This window comes from Marmota marmota, unplaced genomic scaffold (assembly GCF_001458135.2).
Source record: "Marmota marmota marmota unplaced genomic scaffold, marMar, whole genome shotgun sequence".
In the NCBI taxonomy this organism is placed as follows: domain Eukaryota; kingdom Metazoa; phylum Chordata; class Mammalia; order Rodentia; family Sciuridae; genus Marmota; species Marmota marmota.
The window spans coordinates 8,900,584-8,920,281 of record NW_026000051.1 but is presented as its reverse complement, the minus strand read 5'-3'; the positions used below and the strand labels follow the sequence as shown (position 1 = coordinate 8,920,281).

At 38.7% G+C, this 19,698-nt stretch overlaps 2 protein-coding genes across 16 annotated transcripts in view; one reads left to right on the top strand and one right to left on the bottom strand.

The window, feature by feature from the left end:
* Positions 1-11,309, bottom strand: part of Rbm18 (RNA binding motif protein 18) — a 21,184-nt gene extending 9,875 nt beyond the window's left edge. The window contains exons 1-3 of one of the 2 annotated variants that reach the window (XM_015497633.2): positions 11,172-11,309; positions 8,229-8,357; positions 698-824 (exon numbers count right to left, since the gene is read on the bottom strand). In XM_015497633.2, coding sequence (XP_015353119.1) covers positions 698-824; positions 8,229-8,341 — 240 coding nt within the window. In that variant the 5' untranslated portion in view covers positions 8,342-8,357; positions 11,172-11,309. The remainder of the gene's footprint in view (positions 1-697; positions 825-8,228; positions 8,358-11,171) is intronic. The other variant, XM_015497634.2, reaches the window with a different exon arrangement.
* Positions 11,261-19,698, top strand: part of Mrrf (mitochondrial ribosome recycling factor) — a 51,391-nt gene continuing 42,953 nt past the window's right edge. For 3 of the 14 annotated variants that reach the window (XM_015497626.2, XM_015497630.2, XM_048813134.1), the window contains exons 1-3: positions 11,261-11,398; positions 11,665-11,763; positions 16,123-16,245. In XM_015497626.2, coding sequence (XP_015353112.1) covers positions 16,194-16,245 — 52 coding nt within the window. In that variant the 5' untranslated portion in view covers positions 11,261-11,398; positions 11,665-11,763; positions 16,123-16,193. The other 11 variants (XM_015497623.2, XM_048813135.1, XM_048813133.1 and 8 more) reach the window with 8 other exon arrangements.

The following is a 19,698-nucleotide window of genomic DNA, read 5'->3' as shown; positions in this document are numbered from 1 at the left end:
AATACCTTTATTTTGTTTATTTTTACGTGGTGCTGAGGATCGAACCCAGGGCCTCACACGTGCTAGGCGAGCACACTACTGCTGAGCTACAACCCCAGCCCCACATCTTTACATTTAATAACATTCCAGTTCTATCTCTTATCATTGTATTTCTACTGCAAAAACTAAATTTAAATATAAGAAGATATATATAGATGGACACAATACCTTTATTAGATTTATTTACTTTTTATGTGATCCTGAGAATTGAACCCAGTGCCTCACATGTGTGAGGCAAGCACTCTACCACTGAGCCACAATTCCAGCCCTGAGAAGGGTACATTTTTAAGAAATCAAAATAAAATGAAGTTTGTGGGTGGTGCACTACAAAGTTTCTGTACCACAGGGTAAAAATTCTGAAAGAAAAGGAGGTTTTGTTGGCCAGCCAATAAAGAAACAAAACAGGATAGGAAGGGGGAATACCCACACACTCCATATGGGTATCCCAAATCCTTTGCTAAATAAAGTAGGTTGGTCGTCTTATACCTTGAGCCTGGGGAGAGGAGATCTTGCAAGCCATTCCTTAACTGTGCATCTTTTTTAGTATTTGCCATAAGGCACACAGGCAACAAGAAACTGCTGGTCTAGTACACAAGAGATGCACAAATGATTATGGAGTGTGGCAATTACCAGGAAAGGGGGAGGAAAGCAAAATTACCTGTTTAGTTTCAAAGTTAACAAAACAGTACCCTCGAGGCTGTCCCTCCAAAGCACCTGACTTGTGGAAGAGGAAGTCGAACTGCTTCACCTTACCAAACTTCTGGAGGAGTTTGAGGAGGTGGTATCTGTGGAAAAAGAAGAGGCTATGAGATCACTGGGAATTCTGCTGGCCTCTCAGCCTCAAGTGAGAGATAAGAGTAGGAAATAATGTGTCTTAAGGATAAATCTCTTGCCCTTGCCCCTGTCTTCCTCCAAACTGCTGTTTACTTGGCAATCAGAGTTGTTTGACTCTCTTTGGAATGGGAACTAGGAACTCTCATACCCAAGTGTCTGTCCAACATAAAAACACCAAACAAAAAACCCACATGTAACAAACAGCTGTCTGGCCCACAAGCATCATTTGTTTTTCTTTTGGAGAAAAGCTCAAAAATAGTGTCAATTTATTTATTTTTAATTTCTTGGCAATGAAACTGTATTTGTGAATAACTGTTACTCTATCAGAAATATATGTCCACACTCCAAAAGCCAAAGCCTATCCTATCTCAAAGATAAACAAAGTAACAAACACATATACATTCATACAAGCAAGCAAACTAAAACAGGGCTGGAAGACTTCCCTAGATTTTGTAGTTAATCATTAGACCCAAATTGTACTTGTAAGAAATGCCAAAAACTAAACTACAGCTAGTGGCACTTCCATTCAGTGCTTGAGAGTTTCAATCCCTGATGTCCTGGACATCAGAACTATATGGAACTATGGGACCAGGACTAGTCTCACACAGGGCAGGGGAATCAGACTAGACCCTGTGAATCATCCAGTTATACATAGGTAATTAACCAACTTCGGTCACCTTAATGCAGTTTATACTGTGGGGTATGATCAGTAAAGAAAGTAGATTGTCAAGGAAGAAATTTATTCCTGGCAGGATGTTCACTCCAAGCTATTGCTTGCCACTCTGCTCTTCATCCTTTTCTTGGATTCCTTACTCTAAAAGGTACTTGGTTTCAATAGGGTTTTTAAGTTATTCAAACAGATGTGGCCTTAACAGGTTGCTGTGGCCAATCTCAATCCCGACTTCCTGTCATCTGATGTAAGAGTGAGACAAACCAACAGCTCTCCCGTTTCCTTTTCCTTTGGCCTTCCTCCTGGCATCCTCCGTGCTATTGAAATGGAGTCAAGGCTTTCTCTAAACAATAATGTCCCTGTGATACTAAAAAGGTATCAGCCCACATGCTAAATCTGTTATTACTGGGAATTCTACCCCAGAGGGAGTCAGTCAAGATGTCATTATAGCCACATTTATATTTACATTGTTTTCTAGGAGAAGCTCATCAGAATTTTATTCTTGAGCAAGAATCTCCTTTGGGAGGCAGAAAGATATCAAATAGATCATAAGCTATACTAAATTTGATACTAATGTACATCAACAAGTAAGCCCATTATCCTGGATCAAGTATCCGACACTGTGGAGCAAAGAAGAAATAATACAGACTAGTACTGGGGCTGGATGGAAGGCTCCCAAGGCATATTGTGGATAGTAATCCAGTCTTGGGAACTTGTTTTGAAGGGAAAAAAAACCAGGACCCCCTACTTTCTTAATTCCCAAACCCATCAGAAGACCTCAACAACCAGTGAGAATATAGGAGGTGACTCTACAGGAGAAAGGGAGAAACCTTGAGTGCAAATTTCTTTTGTGATTTGATTATCTAAAAGGCTTACAGCAAGGGCTGAGTCTCAGACAATAGACAAGACAGGTTAGAGTCTCCCCAGGGTCTTTCATTTGCAGCTGCACCTTCCACTTACTATACCCATTCAACCTTTATACAGTGCTGTGGAATGGTGGGTGAAACCCATTAAAAAAAAAAAAAAATCTAAGGCTACTGTGGGGCTGGCCATCTTTTCATTAGTTTCATTCTGCTTAATAGCAGGAAGGTAATGTGATTGGCATTTCCTAGGAAATGAATTTTAATTTACTCAGGAAAAAAAAAAAAGCCAACAGATTATTCATTGTAAAGCTAACAAACACATTCTGCCTGAGAAGTGCGACCTTAAGATTCCAAGAACATCTGCTTAGGTCTGTGTCTTTCAACTTCTACAGGATTTCTTTTCTTGTTTGATAATTTCTTGAAATTATCGGAACACTGAAACAAAAGGAATGAAATGTTTACTATTTTCCTTCCTGGAGATGGGGACTGCAAGCTCTGATAGTGAAAAAAGCCTGAAGATCTTGCTCTCACATCTGCAAGCACTTTTATCTGCTGCAGGAGCACAGGAGAGCTGCTACTCAACAGAGGCTTGCTGCACTTATGAAATGTGTGCCCCACTGCCCTCTGGAGTGAGAATTAGCACCCCAGTTCCATCACATCTCTGCAGCTTAAATCAGTGTTTCCTGTAATGAGTTTTTAAAAAGTGTTCCTGCCCGGTTGCACAGAAGTAATCTATACAAATATTAAAACAGACACCTACTATGTGTCAAGAACCAATTTAGCACTTGGACTATCCAGATGAATAAACTGTTTTTAAGGCCCTTACATTCTGGCAGTGATATGTAATCAAACAACTGTAAGATGGTGTGATGCTTACAGGCACAGATGAAGAAAGTTCAATTGTGTAGGGAAGGTGGTAATTCAGGAAAGATTTGTGAAAGGTGTGGCATCTGAGTGAGGTGTGTCAGTTTGAGTAGATACCACATATAAAGATACAAAGATAAAAAAGAGTCCGATCCAAGGGAGGAGAGTCTAACAGCAGGCAGGGGATAGGGTATGAAGGATGTTGTATGCTTAGGGAATTTAAATTTGATGTTGTATGCAGTAGGAAGTCAATGGAATGACATTTACAATTATCTCTAAGAGCTGGGGAGTTCATTGGTGGAGTGCTTGCCTAGCAGACCCAAGGTTCTGGGTTCAACCCCCAACCCCCCCAAAATAAGATTTTTGTTTTCTGAGATGGGGTCTCACTGTGTTGCCCAGGTTAGCCTTGGTCTCTTGCAATCTTCCTGTCTCAGCCTCTGAGATAGCTAGGATTACATAAATATACCACTGTGCATGGTTAAAAAAAAAAAAAAAAAAAGTTGGTTTTTTTTTTTGGTGCATGATTTATCTTAGAGAAGAATTTCTTTAAAAGCACATAGAAGTTACTGAGGTCTTTATATTCTATGCTATGTACCTTGTTAAATGGTTTTATTGCAGTTCAGATTTAAGTAATCTAATAGTAAAGGCTGTTTCATGCAAACCAAGACATAAAAAGAAACTTGGAGACAGAAGGAAAAATAAGAAATGGGTTGAGAAAGAAACAGGTTTCTCGGGGGTAAAAACAATGCTCTCACATGCTCCTGCATTTAGTTTCCCTTGCATTCTAGTTTATCTAGTGAATCCCTAAAAGTTTGCATCAGGAGGACACTTCCAATTAGCTGGCTCTCCACTGATTTTAAGTTTACTTAATATACTCCAAATTGACCTCCCCACTACAAACTGGGATGGCTCTTTTTAGCTACTCTATGGTCCCTGCGGGGACATGAATTATTTATATTCCTCAGGCAAAACCCCTCAGGTGTCCTCAGCCACGTAAAATGAAAATGAAAACAAAAAACCTCTCAAGATCTTCTTCAACTCTCTTCTTTAATCATGTTCTTCCTATTTCAGACTCACCTACTGTCTATAAGTTCACTGTCTCTACCTAGGTTGACAGTGATGGCTGGCCTGGTTTATGGTAGCCTATCCTAACTAATCTTGAGCTTCAGTTTCTGGTCTTCCAATTCATCCTATATGCTTGAGGTCTAATTTCTCAATTAAAACATCACTTTCATGAAGTCAGTCTCCTGCCAACAACCTACAAAACAAACAAACAAAATCCCCCACAATAAATCTCTTCTACATGGATTTCAAAAGTGTCTTCTTAAATTTTAGACTCTGTCTTAACCTGATGGTATTCTATCTATCCATCTGACTACTCTTACTTTTTTTTTTTTTTTTTGGTAGCAGGGATTGAACTCGGGGCACTCAACCACTGAGGCACATCCGCAGCCCTATTTTGTATTTTATTTAGAGATAGGGTCTCACTGAGTTGTTTAGTGCCTCACCCTTGCTGGGGCTAGCTTTGAACTGGAGATCCTCCTGTCTCACCCTTGAAAGCCTCTGGGATTACAGGCATGTGCCACCACACCAGCTTAATTACCATTTACTTTTTAACCTCTCCTTCAGCCAAAATATTCTGCTCACACATAAAGATCTTTCTTATTCCTACTCTTATATTTTTATTTATTATTTTACCTTCACTTAGGATGCTTTTTCTATTAAATTATACTAGCTTTGTTCTCACACTTTTCCTTCTTATGTATAATGTAGTAGTTATTATTTTGGCTTTCTACATAGCACATTCAATACTGAAAAAAGCCAGTATTAACCCTTTTAGAGAAAAACTACAATTTGGAAAAATAGATGTCTAAGTATATCAGCTTTTTTGGTTTTTTTCCATTGAAGGCACTGGTAGTGATATTTAAAGATACGTTTAACCCTTATAGTTCAACTGGGTCCCACAATTTAAAAGAAATCCTTACATGTTTAAATTTAAAACAGGATACCTTAGGTCATGACTGTTCAATTACTCAGACTATTAGAGTATTTGTACAAAGTGCACTAAATTAGACAGTGGTAAATTAGTTCTATGATTAACTACTTCAGTAAATTAAGCCAACTCATTTAACTCTTTTTTTTCCTATAAAATAAGGAAAATAATATCTGTTCCACTTATCTCCCAAATTTGTTGTGAGCTTAAATAAGGTCACTATACAATATTAGAATTAGAAGATGTATTCATATCATTTAGGTGAACACTCTCATTTTACAGTAAGAAATATGAGTTAAAATGTAGTTAAGGAATTATAGTTGAAAGAACATGGGTTTGGACTCTGTCACTTCCATAAATAAGTGTTCATCACTACTTCCTCAAATCCAAGTCTCTTAAGATCTACTTAGTCTTTACCTATATTTCTGGTATGTAGTATAGGCTAAATAGGTCAATACCACAATAACAAGAAACCTAATTAATTAGGCAGTTAGTAAGGAATGCATGTTCTGTTTAGACTGATGGACTTTCTACCATAACTTGAGTAGGATTCGGATTAATAACCAAGAAGCGCGCACGCACACAGACACACAGACACACAATGACCAGAACCAATCACAAAATAAACTCAGAAAAACTGAATGGGAAAGTGCTGTTTTTGAAAATTACCTGTTTTACATATTCTTGTAAATACTGATAGTAAATATATACTGTAATTTGTTTTCTAAAAGAGGTAAGAAAACATTTGTATAGGACAGACATTCAGTTCAGTTTATGAAAGAGATCAAGAGGAGAGGTGGTAAAGAATAAGGATACATACATAGGACAGAGAGATAAGAAGGGTCAACTCATGGGGAAACAGTAGGAACTGGCAGCAATTTGTGGGTGGGGAATAAGTTTAATTGGGAAAACTGGAGGATGCTCTGCAAACCTCTGTCAAGAGTCATTACAAGTTTAGAGATTTAGATTCAGTTAATACTTTCTGAAGATTTATAAGATATACCTTATGTGAATCTGTGTGTGTGTGTGTGTACACACACACACACACACACACACACACACACATAGGGAATGACTGTTAATTATACATCTAGACTCACTGTTATTTACCCTGAGAGGAGAGGGATCCAAAAGTTTATATATTTCAACAACCTTGGAAGAAAATCATATATTTCCATAAGTTAAGACTTTAAATCAATTACTATTTAATAAATCAGTTTAATAGATGAAATGTTTTTAGGTAAGGAATCCATAGAAGAAGACTAGCAAAAATATATACAGAAGTGGGGACACCCTAGACAGAACACACACTTCTGGCTGGAAAGGCCGTAATCTGCAGTTTGGTACTTGATGTCGACCTTTGGCCTCATGTAAAAAGGACAGAGGTGTCAGTAGGAAAGTTTTGATTTAATGTTCTTGTTAAAGCTCTAACTGAAAAAATTTCATAATACTCCAACTTATGACATAAATGGAGATGGCCAATGCCCATCGCACCTTCCTGACAAGCAGGACACAATTAGCATTTAATGGAATTGCAGCCAACACAACCAACACTGTTTCCAGGCTTGAGATTTCCATTCAGACAAGCAGAGGTGGGAATGGAAACCACTCTTGGAAGCAGCATCCCCTGAGCTAGGGTTTTAGGTGATGGAAAAAGTTTCTCTGATGAATAGACATTGAGAGATTGAGCAGATTCACATTCATCCTCAAAGCCATGGACCATTAAAGAGAACTGAAATATATGCTACATTCTGGGGTCCCTGTGACCAAGGTAGTATAATATAGGAGCAACATATCTTAAATACCATCATAATTTCTAGAGGGACCCACACTTATCTACAGTTAGCTGATCTGAGCTCCATCAGATTTAAGGAGCTAAACTTTCTATCATGACCCAGACCTATAAATTTACATACCTTTTCTTCTCTCCTCATCCTGATCCTTAAATACACCTCCTCTCATGCCAAGCAGCTCTCTCCTCTCTTCTTCCCTTTGACACTATTCCAAAGAGAGTAACTTTCTAGGGCTGATGAAATACTCCACACCTGCTTGATTCATTGGCTCAGCTCAGTTCCTTCACCCATTACTACTCTGCTACCAACCCTCACCTTCCCCCTGCAAAAAACAACTGGGAAAAGAGGAAAAAACCTCTCAATTATCTGTGACCTTGTGACTTTTAGGCCCCACTTTTCTCTATTGTAGTTTAAGAGAGCTGGATTGTATCAGAGGTTTTCAAGTGTGCTCCATGGAGCCCTGGAAGTTCCACAGAGTTTCTTCAGGATTGCCACAGAAAGAATGGCAGCTAACAAAAGGCTTTGGATATATATCCTTTTTGACATCAGAGTAGCTATAAGCTTTTATTTTATATATAGTTTCTGATTATTTTCACTTTATAACAGCATCCCTCAGATTTAAAAAGCCTGAAAACCATTTAGCATGGCACACAATTGACACTCAAATCATTTGATAAATAACAATAAAAAAAACCAAAGGAACTGGGATGATCTCTGAGATCTCTTCCCACTTTTGCCTTCTGTGATTCTGTAGTTGCTTACAGGAATTGGAGTCAAGTGGCACCCCTATGCTTATCTGCAAAGGTACTGAGACTCTGCTTATTCTATCACACTAGGAGACAAAATATGTCCCAGGCTGATTTTCAAAAACAATTCCCTGTAGCCACTGGGTACAAGGATTCAATAGTTGGAAATTGGAGAACATCTTTGGCAAGTAGGAAAAAAGAGGTATATGTTTTAAAGGATTCCCAAGTCTGTGTTCTCACAGTAGCAGAGTGCAAATACAAGAAAAATGACAAAATAACAGGCAAATGACATCATTTTCCATTCAAAGACAAAACATAAATAACAAGGTAAAAAATACATAGTACACCCTTTTGAAATTCTTCTGAGCAGCACCACCACAAACATCCCAACTTTATAGGTAATGAATTAAGGTGACTTAGACTTACTCTGTGATTTTGGGGTCCAGGTTGCCAATCCATAATCTGTGCCCTTCCTGTAGAGAGCCCTCTGAAAGGATGGATGCGTTCTCCAAGGGAAGAGTTTTGGTTTCTGCTTCCATCAATCTCTATGAAATACTAAAGGCAATGTGAACATTCAGGCAGGAGAGGAGCAACCCTGTATGAACATGAGTCTTCAAATTCAACCCAGCAAACATTTACTCAAGGAGGGCATGTCCTCCAGGCAGACTTTCTGAGGCCTCAGTTACTCCACAACAATGGCCCCAGAACCAGTTCCCTTGAGACAGCTCCTCCAGTAGCTAGAGCACAGAAGCTGCCATTTCAGGTGAAAGAGGAGTGGCTGTGTGGAGAAATTCAAGCTTTCCTCCTCTGCAGCTAGAGGCTGACAGGGCAGGAGGCCAAAGATTCTATTACTACATGACACTTGAGTTTAATGACTGTCACTGAAATAAGCTTTGGAAGAACATTAACACTACTGAAGAGGATGGTCAGAGAAGAGCAGTGTTATATCCCGTTTCCTCATGGAAGAAGCAATATTGCCAAAGGAAGAGGCAATATAGAAAATCTGCAGATTTTGGAGTTAGGACTGGTCTGAAAGCAGCTTGTGTGACTTGGTGAATTATTTGAACTTTCTATGATTCAAATTTCTCAAATATACTAATAGAGATGATAATTCTTATATTATAGAATTATTGTGATGATTAAAGATAGTATATGAAAAAAGCCACTAAGCACTATATCTACTAATAGTAAGTTATCAATATCAGTTATTATCCTGTTTAATATCCGGAGAGAAAGTGGGTTGAAGAGACTAATTTACCCCTAGTTATTCCAGTTCCACCATTTGCTAGTTGAGTAACTGGGTAAGTTACTTAACCACTTTTGCCTTGGTTTTCTTATCTGCAAAATGGGCATAATACCTCACTGAGTAGTGCAGATTCAGTAAGTTACAGGCCTAAAGCATTCAGAACAGTGCATGGCACCTAGGAAGCATTCAAGACTGGTAAATTATCACCAGTCTTAGTACCTCATGTTATGGCTAAGGGGAACAAGGATTTCGATGGACACAGCAATGGAAAGAGCAGAAAGCTTGGTGTCAGAACACCTAGCTTTGAACTGTGGCATTTCCACTGGAAGTTGCTTCTCTGAGCTTGTTTCCTCATCTTTAAGTAATAGGCTTTGCCTTGCTTATAAGTTAAGGTTGCTGGGAGAACAAAAAATGAGATGACAGGTAAAAAGAGATAATAAATGTATAATGTGATCGAGAAAAAAGAGATAAAGGGGTTAGGAAGAGGGCAGGCTGTGCCAAACTTCAGAACTCCCTGCTAGAAAAAAACATGTCCTATATATTCCAAAGGGCTCAGCACTGTAGAAACTGTCTTAACAATAGCTGACATATATTGACACTGCCATTACCTTTTATTCTTCTAAGTACACCCACAAAACCTAGCACACAGCAGTCCCTGGTTTAGCTGTTTGTTGAGCATGCTTATCTATTCCCTTCACACTAGGGTATTTTTCTTGCTTTCCCACTCACATCTTTAACCTGTTCAGTAACATGTGACAAGCAATTATGAGCTGCTAAAGCCTGAGCTATGCACTGAAAACAAAGAAACGAATAAGCCACAGCTCTTGCCCTTACTTCCTGAGAGGAAGGTGATACAGACATATATAGAATCCCAGGAGTGAAAATGGGAGAAACATTTTGTCTTCATCCTGCTTTTTTCCCCCTCTATTTTCTCACAGTCCATTCTTTCAAAAAAAAAAAAAAATTGAGTTTCAATTTTCTAGGTAATGTCTAGTTAATTATTGGGCAGTGAAGAAGCAAGTTCCTGCCCTCAATAAGCTTGTATTTGGAACGAAATTAGATATAACTAGTGATAAATGCTGCAAACACAATTAATCTGGGTGATCTGACATGGTTTTGGATTACCTTAGATTGAATGGAGAGGGAAGGCCTCTCTGAAGATGATGACATTTGAGTTGAAATTTGAATGATAGAAACTTCTAAATTTTTCATATCTAAAACCACCAACAAAACCAAAAGCTACTTAATAGTGCAAAAAGGTACTATGTTTTGATGGGAAGAATGCAAAATACAGGGCTGGAGAGATCTGGATTTGAATCCTGACTTTTGAACCAAGTTACTGTAATAAGTAACATCATCTCTCCCAACAGAGTAGAGTCTCCTTGATTCTCTATCAGTCACTTTTTGTATTCCCATATAATATGAATTCAAGGAGTCGGTTAAGGGCTTATTTTCTGTTACCCTCACTAGTAGCTAAGCTCAAAGAGAACAAGGCCTTGCCAATCTTGATTATGCACTTAGTACACTGCCTGGCGGCTCATGGCCGGTGCTCAATATTTAGTAAGTGAATGAATGCAACAAGGCACTTCTCCAGTTGAAGCCTCAGTTTCTGCTTCCTTCCTAGAATGGGTACAAACATTCCTATCTCTGAGGTCGTTCTGGGCCTTAAGTAAGACTATACTGGCGACAGCTCAGCACAGGGTTTTTCGAGGTACAATAAGGTGTCATAAAAGATCAAGACGGCACAGGACTATCAAAATTCTTTAGATCTGCAATGGCGATAAACCCTTAGGTTAACAGAGTTCACAGTCGACACCTGTCCTCCCAGCTGAGCAGCAACAACCCTGGTAAGCCAATAATAGTTATTCGGGGAAACTCAACTCCAAAGAAGCAAAGGGACCTGCTCCCCCAGACTAACAACGGCGTCAAGCCTGGAACCCCGGCTTCCCAATTCTTGGCTGCGGATTCCCAGAGGCGAGAGGTTATTACTCGGATTGTTATTTCCGGGCAGCAGCTGGACAATCCGGGGCGGGGCCTGCGAGCGGTCCTGCCAGGCGGCCTCTTCTAAGACCTCCTCGCAGGGCTGCCGGTGAGGTGCAGAAACACGTCGCAGCCGGACTCACCTGGTGGCCTCGGCGTTGTATTCTCAGCTCATGCCCCGAAAGCAGGTCCTAACTCCGGGTCCGACGGACGTGTAGATCCGTCCGCTTCAACACCCGCCCGCAGCCAGGCCGCCCGTGACGCGATACGCCTGCGCCGCCGCGCCGCCCCGTGACGTCACGACGCCCGCGCCGCCGCCGTCGCCGTCGCTGTCGCACGAGGCTTGCCCTAGTAACCTGGGCAATAGCTGGTGAGTGGCCTCCAAGGGTCTCGCGGCGCGCGCAGGGTCCAGGTGCCAGAGACCCTTCTTCAAGGACCTAGGCCATTATGGCACCAGACTCCCGCTCCCGCCCGGTTCGAGTCCCGCCTGACCTTAAGGCGGGGGGCGGGACTTGTGGCTTCAGAGCGAGGCTCCCGGGTGGGGGCGGGGCTGTCTCATCAGCTAGGACTTTCAGGGTCGTCGAGGGACTTAACAAATAAGTAGCACACAACCTGACAGGAACATTTCATTTTCAGAACAGACCCGTGGGAGAAGGTGTTATTACTCTCCGTGATGAAGAAACGGAAGCTCGAAGAGATAACTTTCCCAGGGTCACGCGGTTGATAAGTGATGAAGTATAAATTCAAACCTAGGGCTGACTCTAAACTTGAGCTTTTAACCACTACTCTCTGCAGCCCAGAACAAGAACCCTGACACATTTTACAGATGAGCTTGAAGCCCAGAGAGTTTGACCAATCTAAGGTCACATATTTAGGAAGTGCTGGAAATGATTCTATTAGGTGTTGTCTAAATTTGGTGGCTTTTTCTTTAATCACACTCTATTATATTTTCCAGGATCTAGCAGAGCTTTATAGATGAAAAGGATGAAAACCTAGCCTGACCCCCCCCTTCATTTTGTAGTTGGGGAAATAAAGTCTAGGGAGGAGAAATAATTTGGTCCAAGGAGTGATAGAGCTGCCATAGATGTTTTTTTGAATACAGGGGTTGTTGTGGATCTAAAGGAGATGGATGGCAGGGAGTGCTGAGGTAGGAAAATTGAAATCCACATCTCATAGTTCTTGGGCACAAGTTCTCCACTTGTTAAAATTTCTAAATTCCTTTTTCAGCTGTACCAAGGACATAGTGATTCTGTGTAGGGTCATATTACAAATATATTTCTTTACATGGCACTGAATTTAAAGAAGAGCATGCTCTACTCTCAGCAAAAACCTGGCAAACCAAGGGATAATGGAAATAGTTCTTGGAAGTAGAACCCAGGACCTGCCATCAGAGTAATTCCAACTTTGGTGCCAGCGTTTTGACCTTGGATAAAGATTTACTCTTTCTGGGCTTTCATTCATGTTTTCATCATGTAGATGGTATCTTCTGTGTTCAGGCACTGTGCTAGGCATGGAGGAGGATGCAGAGGCAATCAAGACTGCCATAGTAGTGCTTTGTAGTGCATGTGGCCATCTGGAGACCTTTAGACAATAATAAAGTAATTACACAAATGTTAACTTGTATCATGAAAAGTTAAATGCTATCATGAGGGTGTTATGAAACTGGGATACAGGACCTATGACCTAATTGAGTAGGAGGAGGTGGCCAAGAAAGACCTTTTGTTTTTTGGTACTAGAAATTTAGCCCAGGGATGCTTTATCACCAAGTCATATCCAGCCCTTTTTATTTTTATTTCATTTTTTGAAATTATCTCCCTAAGTCGCTTAGGTCCTTGCTAAATTGTTGAGATTGACTTTGAACTTGTGGTCTTCCAGCCTCAGCCTTCTAAGCCACTGGGATTACAGGCATACACCACCACACTCAACAGGAATACATACTTTGAGGAAGTGATGGTTAAGCTGAAGTCTGAAAGAAAAATGGGAGGTAAATAGGTGAGGGAAGATCATTCCAAGCAGATTCAGTGGCATATTTGAAGATGTTGAGTCATGAAGGAGCCCCTGAGGAAATGAAAGATCAGTTTATTTGTAAAATGTGATTTATAATCAAATATTATGATGTGAAAGAATTTTATATACAGGGGTCAGTTTGTACACACATATTTATAAATAATGTGCATATTGTAAGTTAATAGATTAGAAGGGATTGCTGGGACAGTGAATGGGTCAGGAGTTGAGTTCATTATCTAGTTCTTTCCAAAATTAAAATGTACCTTCTCCAAAGAACAGGGAAATTTGAGTTTTGAAACCCTCAACTTTGGGAAAGAATGCATTTTTCACATAGTTTGAAAATATTGCAGAAGTTGAAGTAATGTAATAGCTAGCTACTCCTTATTGTACTCCTGCTGGAAGCCAGATATTGTGTTGAGTGTTTTATGTACACAATATAGTATAATTGTTAAGAGCATAGACTGCAGCTATATTGCCTGTGTTCAAATATGGGTCAATTTATTTGAGCCTCTTTTCTCATCTGTAAAATGGTAATAATCACTAATTATAGCTTGAGATACTTACATCTTGAGATTCAGAAGAGGTTATTAAGTACTTGGAATGATTTCTGGTTACTATATAAATGGTTATTTGTTCTTATTAATATTATAATTATGTTAAAATGTCACTAATTTTAATGTGGTGGAATCTGTAGCTCAGAGAAGTTAAATGACCTACTTACTTAAGGTCACACATTTAATAAGGGGAAAAATGAGATTCCAGTTCCAGACTATGTCTGAAGCTTAGACACTTTAGTTATATTGCTTCTGTATATGGGTTAATTTTGTTGAATAATATTTGTACTCTAATAACAAGCTTCTTTCCTTAACTTGAATTCTGTATCTGTGCTGAACTGAATGTTAATGTGCATGTCCATAAGGTAAAAGATCCAAGGGACTGCCTCTTTGAACCTCCACTTCCAAATTTCCTGATTTCTATGCAATTAAGATCTACGCCTTAAGCATTTCAGCAATGTGGTTTATTTATAGAATTGTCTTCCGGTTCACGTGTACTGGGTCTGCTTTTGGGTGCTGCGTTTTCTGTCAAAGGTTGTTTATTTCTAACCCATTTTGATTTCCTGTTGCTTTGTGGATTGGTATTATGACCTGCAACAGGAACACCAGGAAACCAGTCATAAATGGAGCAGCCAGATTGAGACCCTGTAGATTTAAAAAAAACCAAACAAGTTATTATGCAGCCATATTTGGATATAAGTGTGAGTTAGGCATTGGCTATATTAGGCAAAAACCTAGATATAGAAACCTTACTCCTAGCCAAATTTTTGTGAACAGTTCTTCAGTAGAGCTAGGCTAATAGTTCCATGTTCTTAGATAGTAACAACCTCTCTGAGCCTCAGTTTCAAGATCTGTAAAATGGGGAATGTTATACTTCATTTGTAGCATTATTGACAGGTAAAATAAAATGATACGGATACAATAAGCAGCCCAGGCCAAACCACAATGAATAGAAGCCATTGATGACAAAGAAGAAGAAAAAATGCTACTTCATTTTTCATCCAGATCTATTTGCACAGACTTCATACACTGATTGCTGAAATCTGTATGACTTGCTATTACAAATTCCACCAGGAAAAATTATGTGCCTTTGAACTAATTTGCTTTCTTAAAAAATAATGATAATGACAGCCACATTTATTAAGCAGCTGTCATATTCTGTGCATTAGCTATGTTTTACATGCATTCATTATTTTAAGATCATAGTTATTTTTCTCATTGATGAGGAAAGTGATGCCCTTCTCCCCCCAAAAGAATGAATTACCCAAAGTAGAAATTTGCATCCAGGTCTGACTCAGGGCCTCCTTACAGATCAGTAATGACATATGTATAAGATATCTTTACTGAATATGACCTTGGAATAAATGTCTTTGAAAGGAAAAGTGATAGTTATTAATAGATACCATTTTGGGGCTCCTGCTGTCTGCTAGGTCCTTGCCAAGTATTTTACCTGACTAACCTCATTATTCTCAATTCTAAGAAATAAGCATAATTATCCCTATTTTACAGTAGAGGAAATCAAGGTACAGAAACACTCAGGAACATTTAGTCAGTAGTGGAGCTGGGATTGGATTTTGGGCCTTTCTTGCTACGAAGTCCTTGCTTTTTTTATTCAGTCTAATTATCATAGTGCATCAAAATTTGAGGATGTGTAGAACTGATTTTCAAAGATAGCAGCTTCCAGATATTTGATGGTAATTGTTTAGCTGAGTGATAGCCAGATTCCTGGCAGAAGCTATTAGTACTCCATTTGTTGGCTAGGATTGTGTTCTATTTCAGAGGTAGTTGAGGGAATAGCATCTTTCCATGGTCAAAGACCTTAGAAGTACATTGTGTAACTTTTTTTTAACCCGGTGGAGGATGGCATTTAGCAGAGCTTTAGTTCTATACCATGGGAGACCTGAAACCTCAATCATGCTTCAGACTCACATTAAAGTAAAGTGCATTCTAATTGGTAATCAGTGCATAAGGAACCAAAGAAAATTTTAATTAAATGCTGTCGTGTAAATTTTCCAGTCATTTTATGCCTGTTGAAATGGTTTTCTTATTGAGTTTAAAGCCCTCTTCTAGTACTCCCCCCCCTTCAACTTTATCAAGATTTTGTGCTTTTCCTCATATAAGGGTTTAATTAGCTTCATTAAAGATTTGTGTTGCTGCACATTTGCTTAATAGAGGCATTTTGGTGCTGTCAAAAGAACTTAGGGTTCAGAGTCCTACAAACTATGGGCAAGTTACTTAAGCCCCATATTCTTAATCCTGTAAAAGGAGGCTAATATTTCCTTGTATGGCTGTTAGAAGGAAGGTTAGAAATAATGTGTTTAATTTGCCTAGTCTATAGCTGAATTTATAGCTTGATAATTGGAATGAATTATTTTCTGAATTTACAGTAGCATCACTTTTACTTAGGTCTACTTTATGTCTCTATTTATTTATCTTTTTTTTAGTGGATATTCACAGGAATTGTCTTCAGTCATGGCTTTGGGATTAAAGTGCTTCCGCTTGATGCATCCTGCCTTTTGCAATTACCTTGCAGCCTTGACCAGACCTGTTTCAAATATTACACTGAAGACAGTGAGTGGAAGACAACATGACCATAAGCAACACATGACCTATTCAGCTGTACCAGTTCGCCACTTTGCAACCAAGAAAGCCAAAGGTAGAGATACATGAATCCCTCTCCCTCCTAGTCGTTTTCTTATATTTGGCACTTGACTTATCATGACTGGCAGGGATCTCAGAGATGTACTGAATTTCTCCCCTTAATCCATATGAGGTAATGATATCTCAAAACAGTTCAGATGATTAGTTTAAAGGTCACAGTGAGAGACTGTTAGAACCCAGGGCCTGTTTTCTTATTATCATGCTGGTTCATTTATTTTCTTGGTGGCTCAAAAAATGCTCAATTTATTTATTTTTTATTTAGAATTAGAGATAGAAGTGCCCAGCAAACTAGAATGCTTGTGACGGGATCAATGAATTCTCTTCCTTACGGGAAGATGCATGTTGGAAGTATAATTAAAACCAGAAGGTTTTTGGTGAAGGGGGTATTAAACCATGGAGTTAGATGGATGATCTTAATGGCTTGTGTCATCCAAGAATGAGATTTTGATGTACCGCAGGTCTTAGCTTAAATGCCACTTCCTCAGGGAAGCCTTCCCTGACCTCTTAAATTAGGTCAGTTCCCATTACATGTACTTGTGCACACAGTTATTTTACCTCTGATGCACTTAGAAGAGCAATCATTAATTAATTGCTCAATCATAAGATTTATTTTTATTTGTTACCTGCCTTCCATATTGGATCCAATGAAGATAGTCTCTTTCTTTGTTATTTAACACCTAACAGGGCCTGACACATAGTATATATTAAAATATTTTGTTGACTGAATTAAATGAGTGACAGAAAATTGTCAGGCAGACCAGCTGTTTGCAGTGGGGGTCGGGCAGTCCACTCCCAAGGATGGTGCTAGAAATATGCTGAATATTTTCCCACTGACTTTCCTTTTCTGGTTTCATGCAGACCTCCTTTTTGTTGGAAGGAAAATTAAATGCTGAAAGAGCTTTAGTGCTTAAAAGACTTATATTCTGATAAGAGTGATAATTAGCCACAACATTTGATTTGTATTTATTGTATTACATATTTTTAAAAGTTATCATGCATTTATTTACTCATTCAATCCTTATCCATTAAAGGAATTATGATTTTCTAGTGAATTGAGATCACACTATTCTACAAATGAGAAGAGCATGGTACATTTGTAAAAATAATTTGCCTGTGGTCATATCTAGCTAGTGGGCGAACTACAAACCTGGCGTTGCAGCTTTAGACTCTACCACAGTCTGTCAGCAGCATCTTTGCATAGTCTATAGGCTGCTCAGTTCCATCTCCTTTGATTGCCTCCTTATAAGATTGCTTGACTTTTTTTTTTTTTTAAAGAGAGAGAGAGAGAGAGAGAGAGAGAGAGAGAGAATTTTTTAATATTTATTCTTTTGTTTTCGGCGGACACAACATCTTTGTTTGTATGTGGTGTTGAGGATCGAACCCGGGCCGCACGCATGCCAGGCGAGCGTACTACCGCTTGAGCCACATCCCCAGCCCCTGACTTTTTCTCTTAGATGTTGGAGTCTTTCTGCATTAGGGATACTAATTCTTTGTTGATTATATGTGTTACAAGTGTCTTCTTTGCTTTTTACTTTGTTTCTGGTATCTTTGTTGAACATAAGTTTTAATGGAGTCATAATTTTAGTCCTTTCCTTTATTATTTGGGCTTTTTATGTGTTCCTCAAAAAATTCTTCCTATCCCAAGGTGATTTGTTTCTGAATATGGAGTGCATTGAGAAATCTAATTTTAAGTTTCTTTTCCATAGGGGACACAGACTGTGTCACCATCACTTGTTGTAGCCCATTCTTTTCTCCAGATTTGTAATGCCTTCTCTGTTGAATGTCAGGTTTCTTTGTATGAATATTTTTAATTTTGGAGCTTTTATTTTGTTGAGTTACCTTTCTCTCCCTGCACTAAATTCCTTACTACCTGAATCACTGTCAGAAAGTCTTGATGTAGTGGTACAGATCTTTCCCTCCATCAGACATATACTTTTTCTTCTTGGCTTTTTGCTCTTCTATATGAAATTTATAATCACATTGTCAAGTTTTCACCAGAAATATTTGCACAATTTTTTAATCGATTTATTTTTGTTAGTAGTATATCATTTTTGTTACTTTTATGTATGAAACATTTAAAAAATTTTAGTGATAACATATATCCAGAAAAGTGCATTCCTAAATTGTAAAGTGTGTAGTTCATGAATTGACATAAAATGAATACAACCATGTAACCATCACCTAGATTAAGAAATAGAATGCTGCTTGTATTCTAGAAGCTTCCCTCATGTCCCTTTCATGTCCCTTTCACCCTCTGAAAGATAGTTTACTATATTGATTTTAACATAGGATAGTTTTATTCTTTTCAAGCTCCATGGATTCTTTTTTTGTCTGGCTCTGATAACAGTCTATTTGTGGGATTTGTGAAACAGTTGTTTGTGCATTTTCCTTTCTTTGTAGTCTTCTGCTGAATGCGTATACCACAATTTTTGTATCCATTCTATAGTTGATGGACATTTGAGTTTGCTTTTAGTTTTGAGCTAAAATAAATAAGGCTGTTGGGAACATTCTTGTACACGAAGTACATATGTTTCCTTCTCTGCTTCTCCTTTTCTCTTTGTCCCCCTCCTTCACTAGATTGGCTAGAAACAGAGGAGGTTTTACAAATCTGGAGGAAAGAATAGGCTATAACAGGATATGATGACATGACGTGTGACCCAATGGAAAAGAAACAATTAGATTTTTTAAAGCACACCATATTCAGAATGATCAATGTAATTGGTGATAATAGGCATTCTTGTTTTATTCCTGACTTTACAGGGAACACTTCTTATATGTTCACATCAAGAGTTTTGTTTGCTTAGTTTTTGGTAGTCTCTTTTAATCAAATATTTTTGTCCCTATTTTGCCAAAAGTTTTCATTTTGAATAGGTATATATGTATATATGGACATTTGAGTTTGCTTTTAGTTTTGAGCTAAAATAAATAAGGCTGTTAGGAACATTCTTGTGTGTGTGTGTGTGTGTGTGTGTGTGTGTATATGTATTAATTTTTTTTTTTTTTTGGTGGTGCTGGGCATTGAATTTAGGACCTCACTCACATATACTACACAAGCACTCTGCCACTGAGCTACATCTCCAACCCTTGCCCTTTTTTTTTTTGTTGTTGTAACCAGGGATTGAATCCAGGGGTGCTTAACCACTGAGCCACATCCCCAGCCCTTTTAATTAGTTTATTTATTTATTTATTTTTTTGAGACAGGATTTCATTGAGTAGCTTAGGGCTTCAGGCTTAGCTGGCTTTGAACTTGCAATCCTCCTGCCTCATCCTCCCAAGCTGCTATGATTACAGGTGTGTGACACAGTGCTTAGCTCTTCCTCTCTTTTAATCCATTAATATGATAATTCAATGTCAGTAGCTTTTCTGATGTTAAACCACTGTTAAATTCTTGGTACAAATCTTACTTGTTCTTTTTCTTAAAAAAAAAAAAAAAAAAACCCAGAAAGCT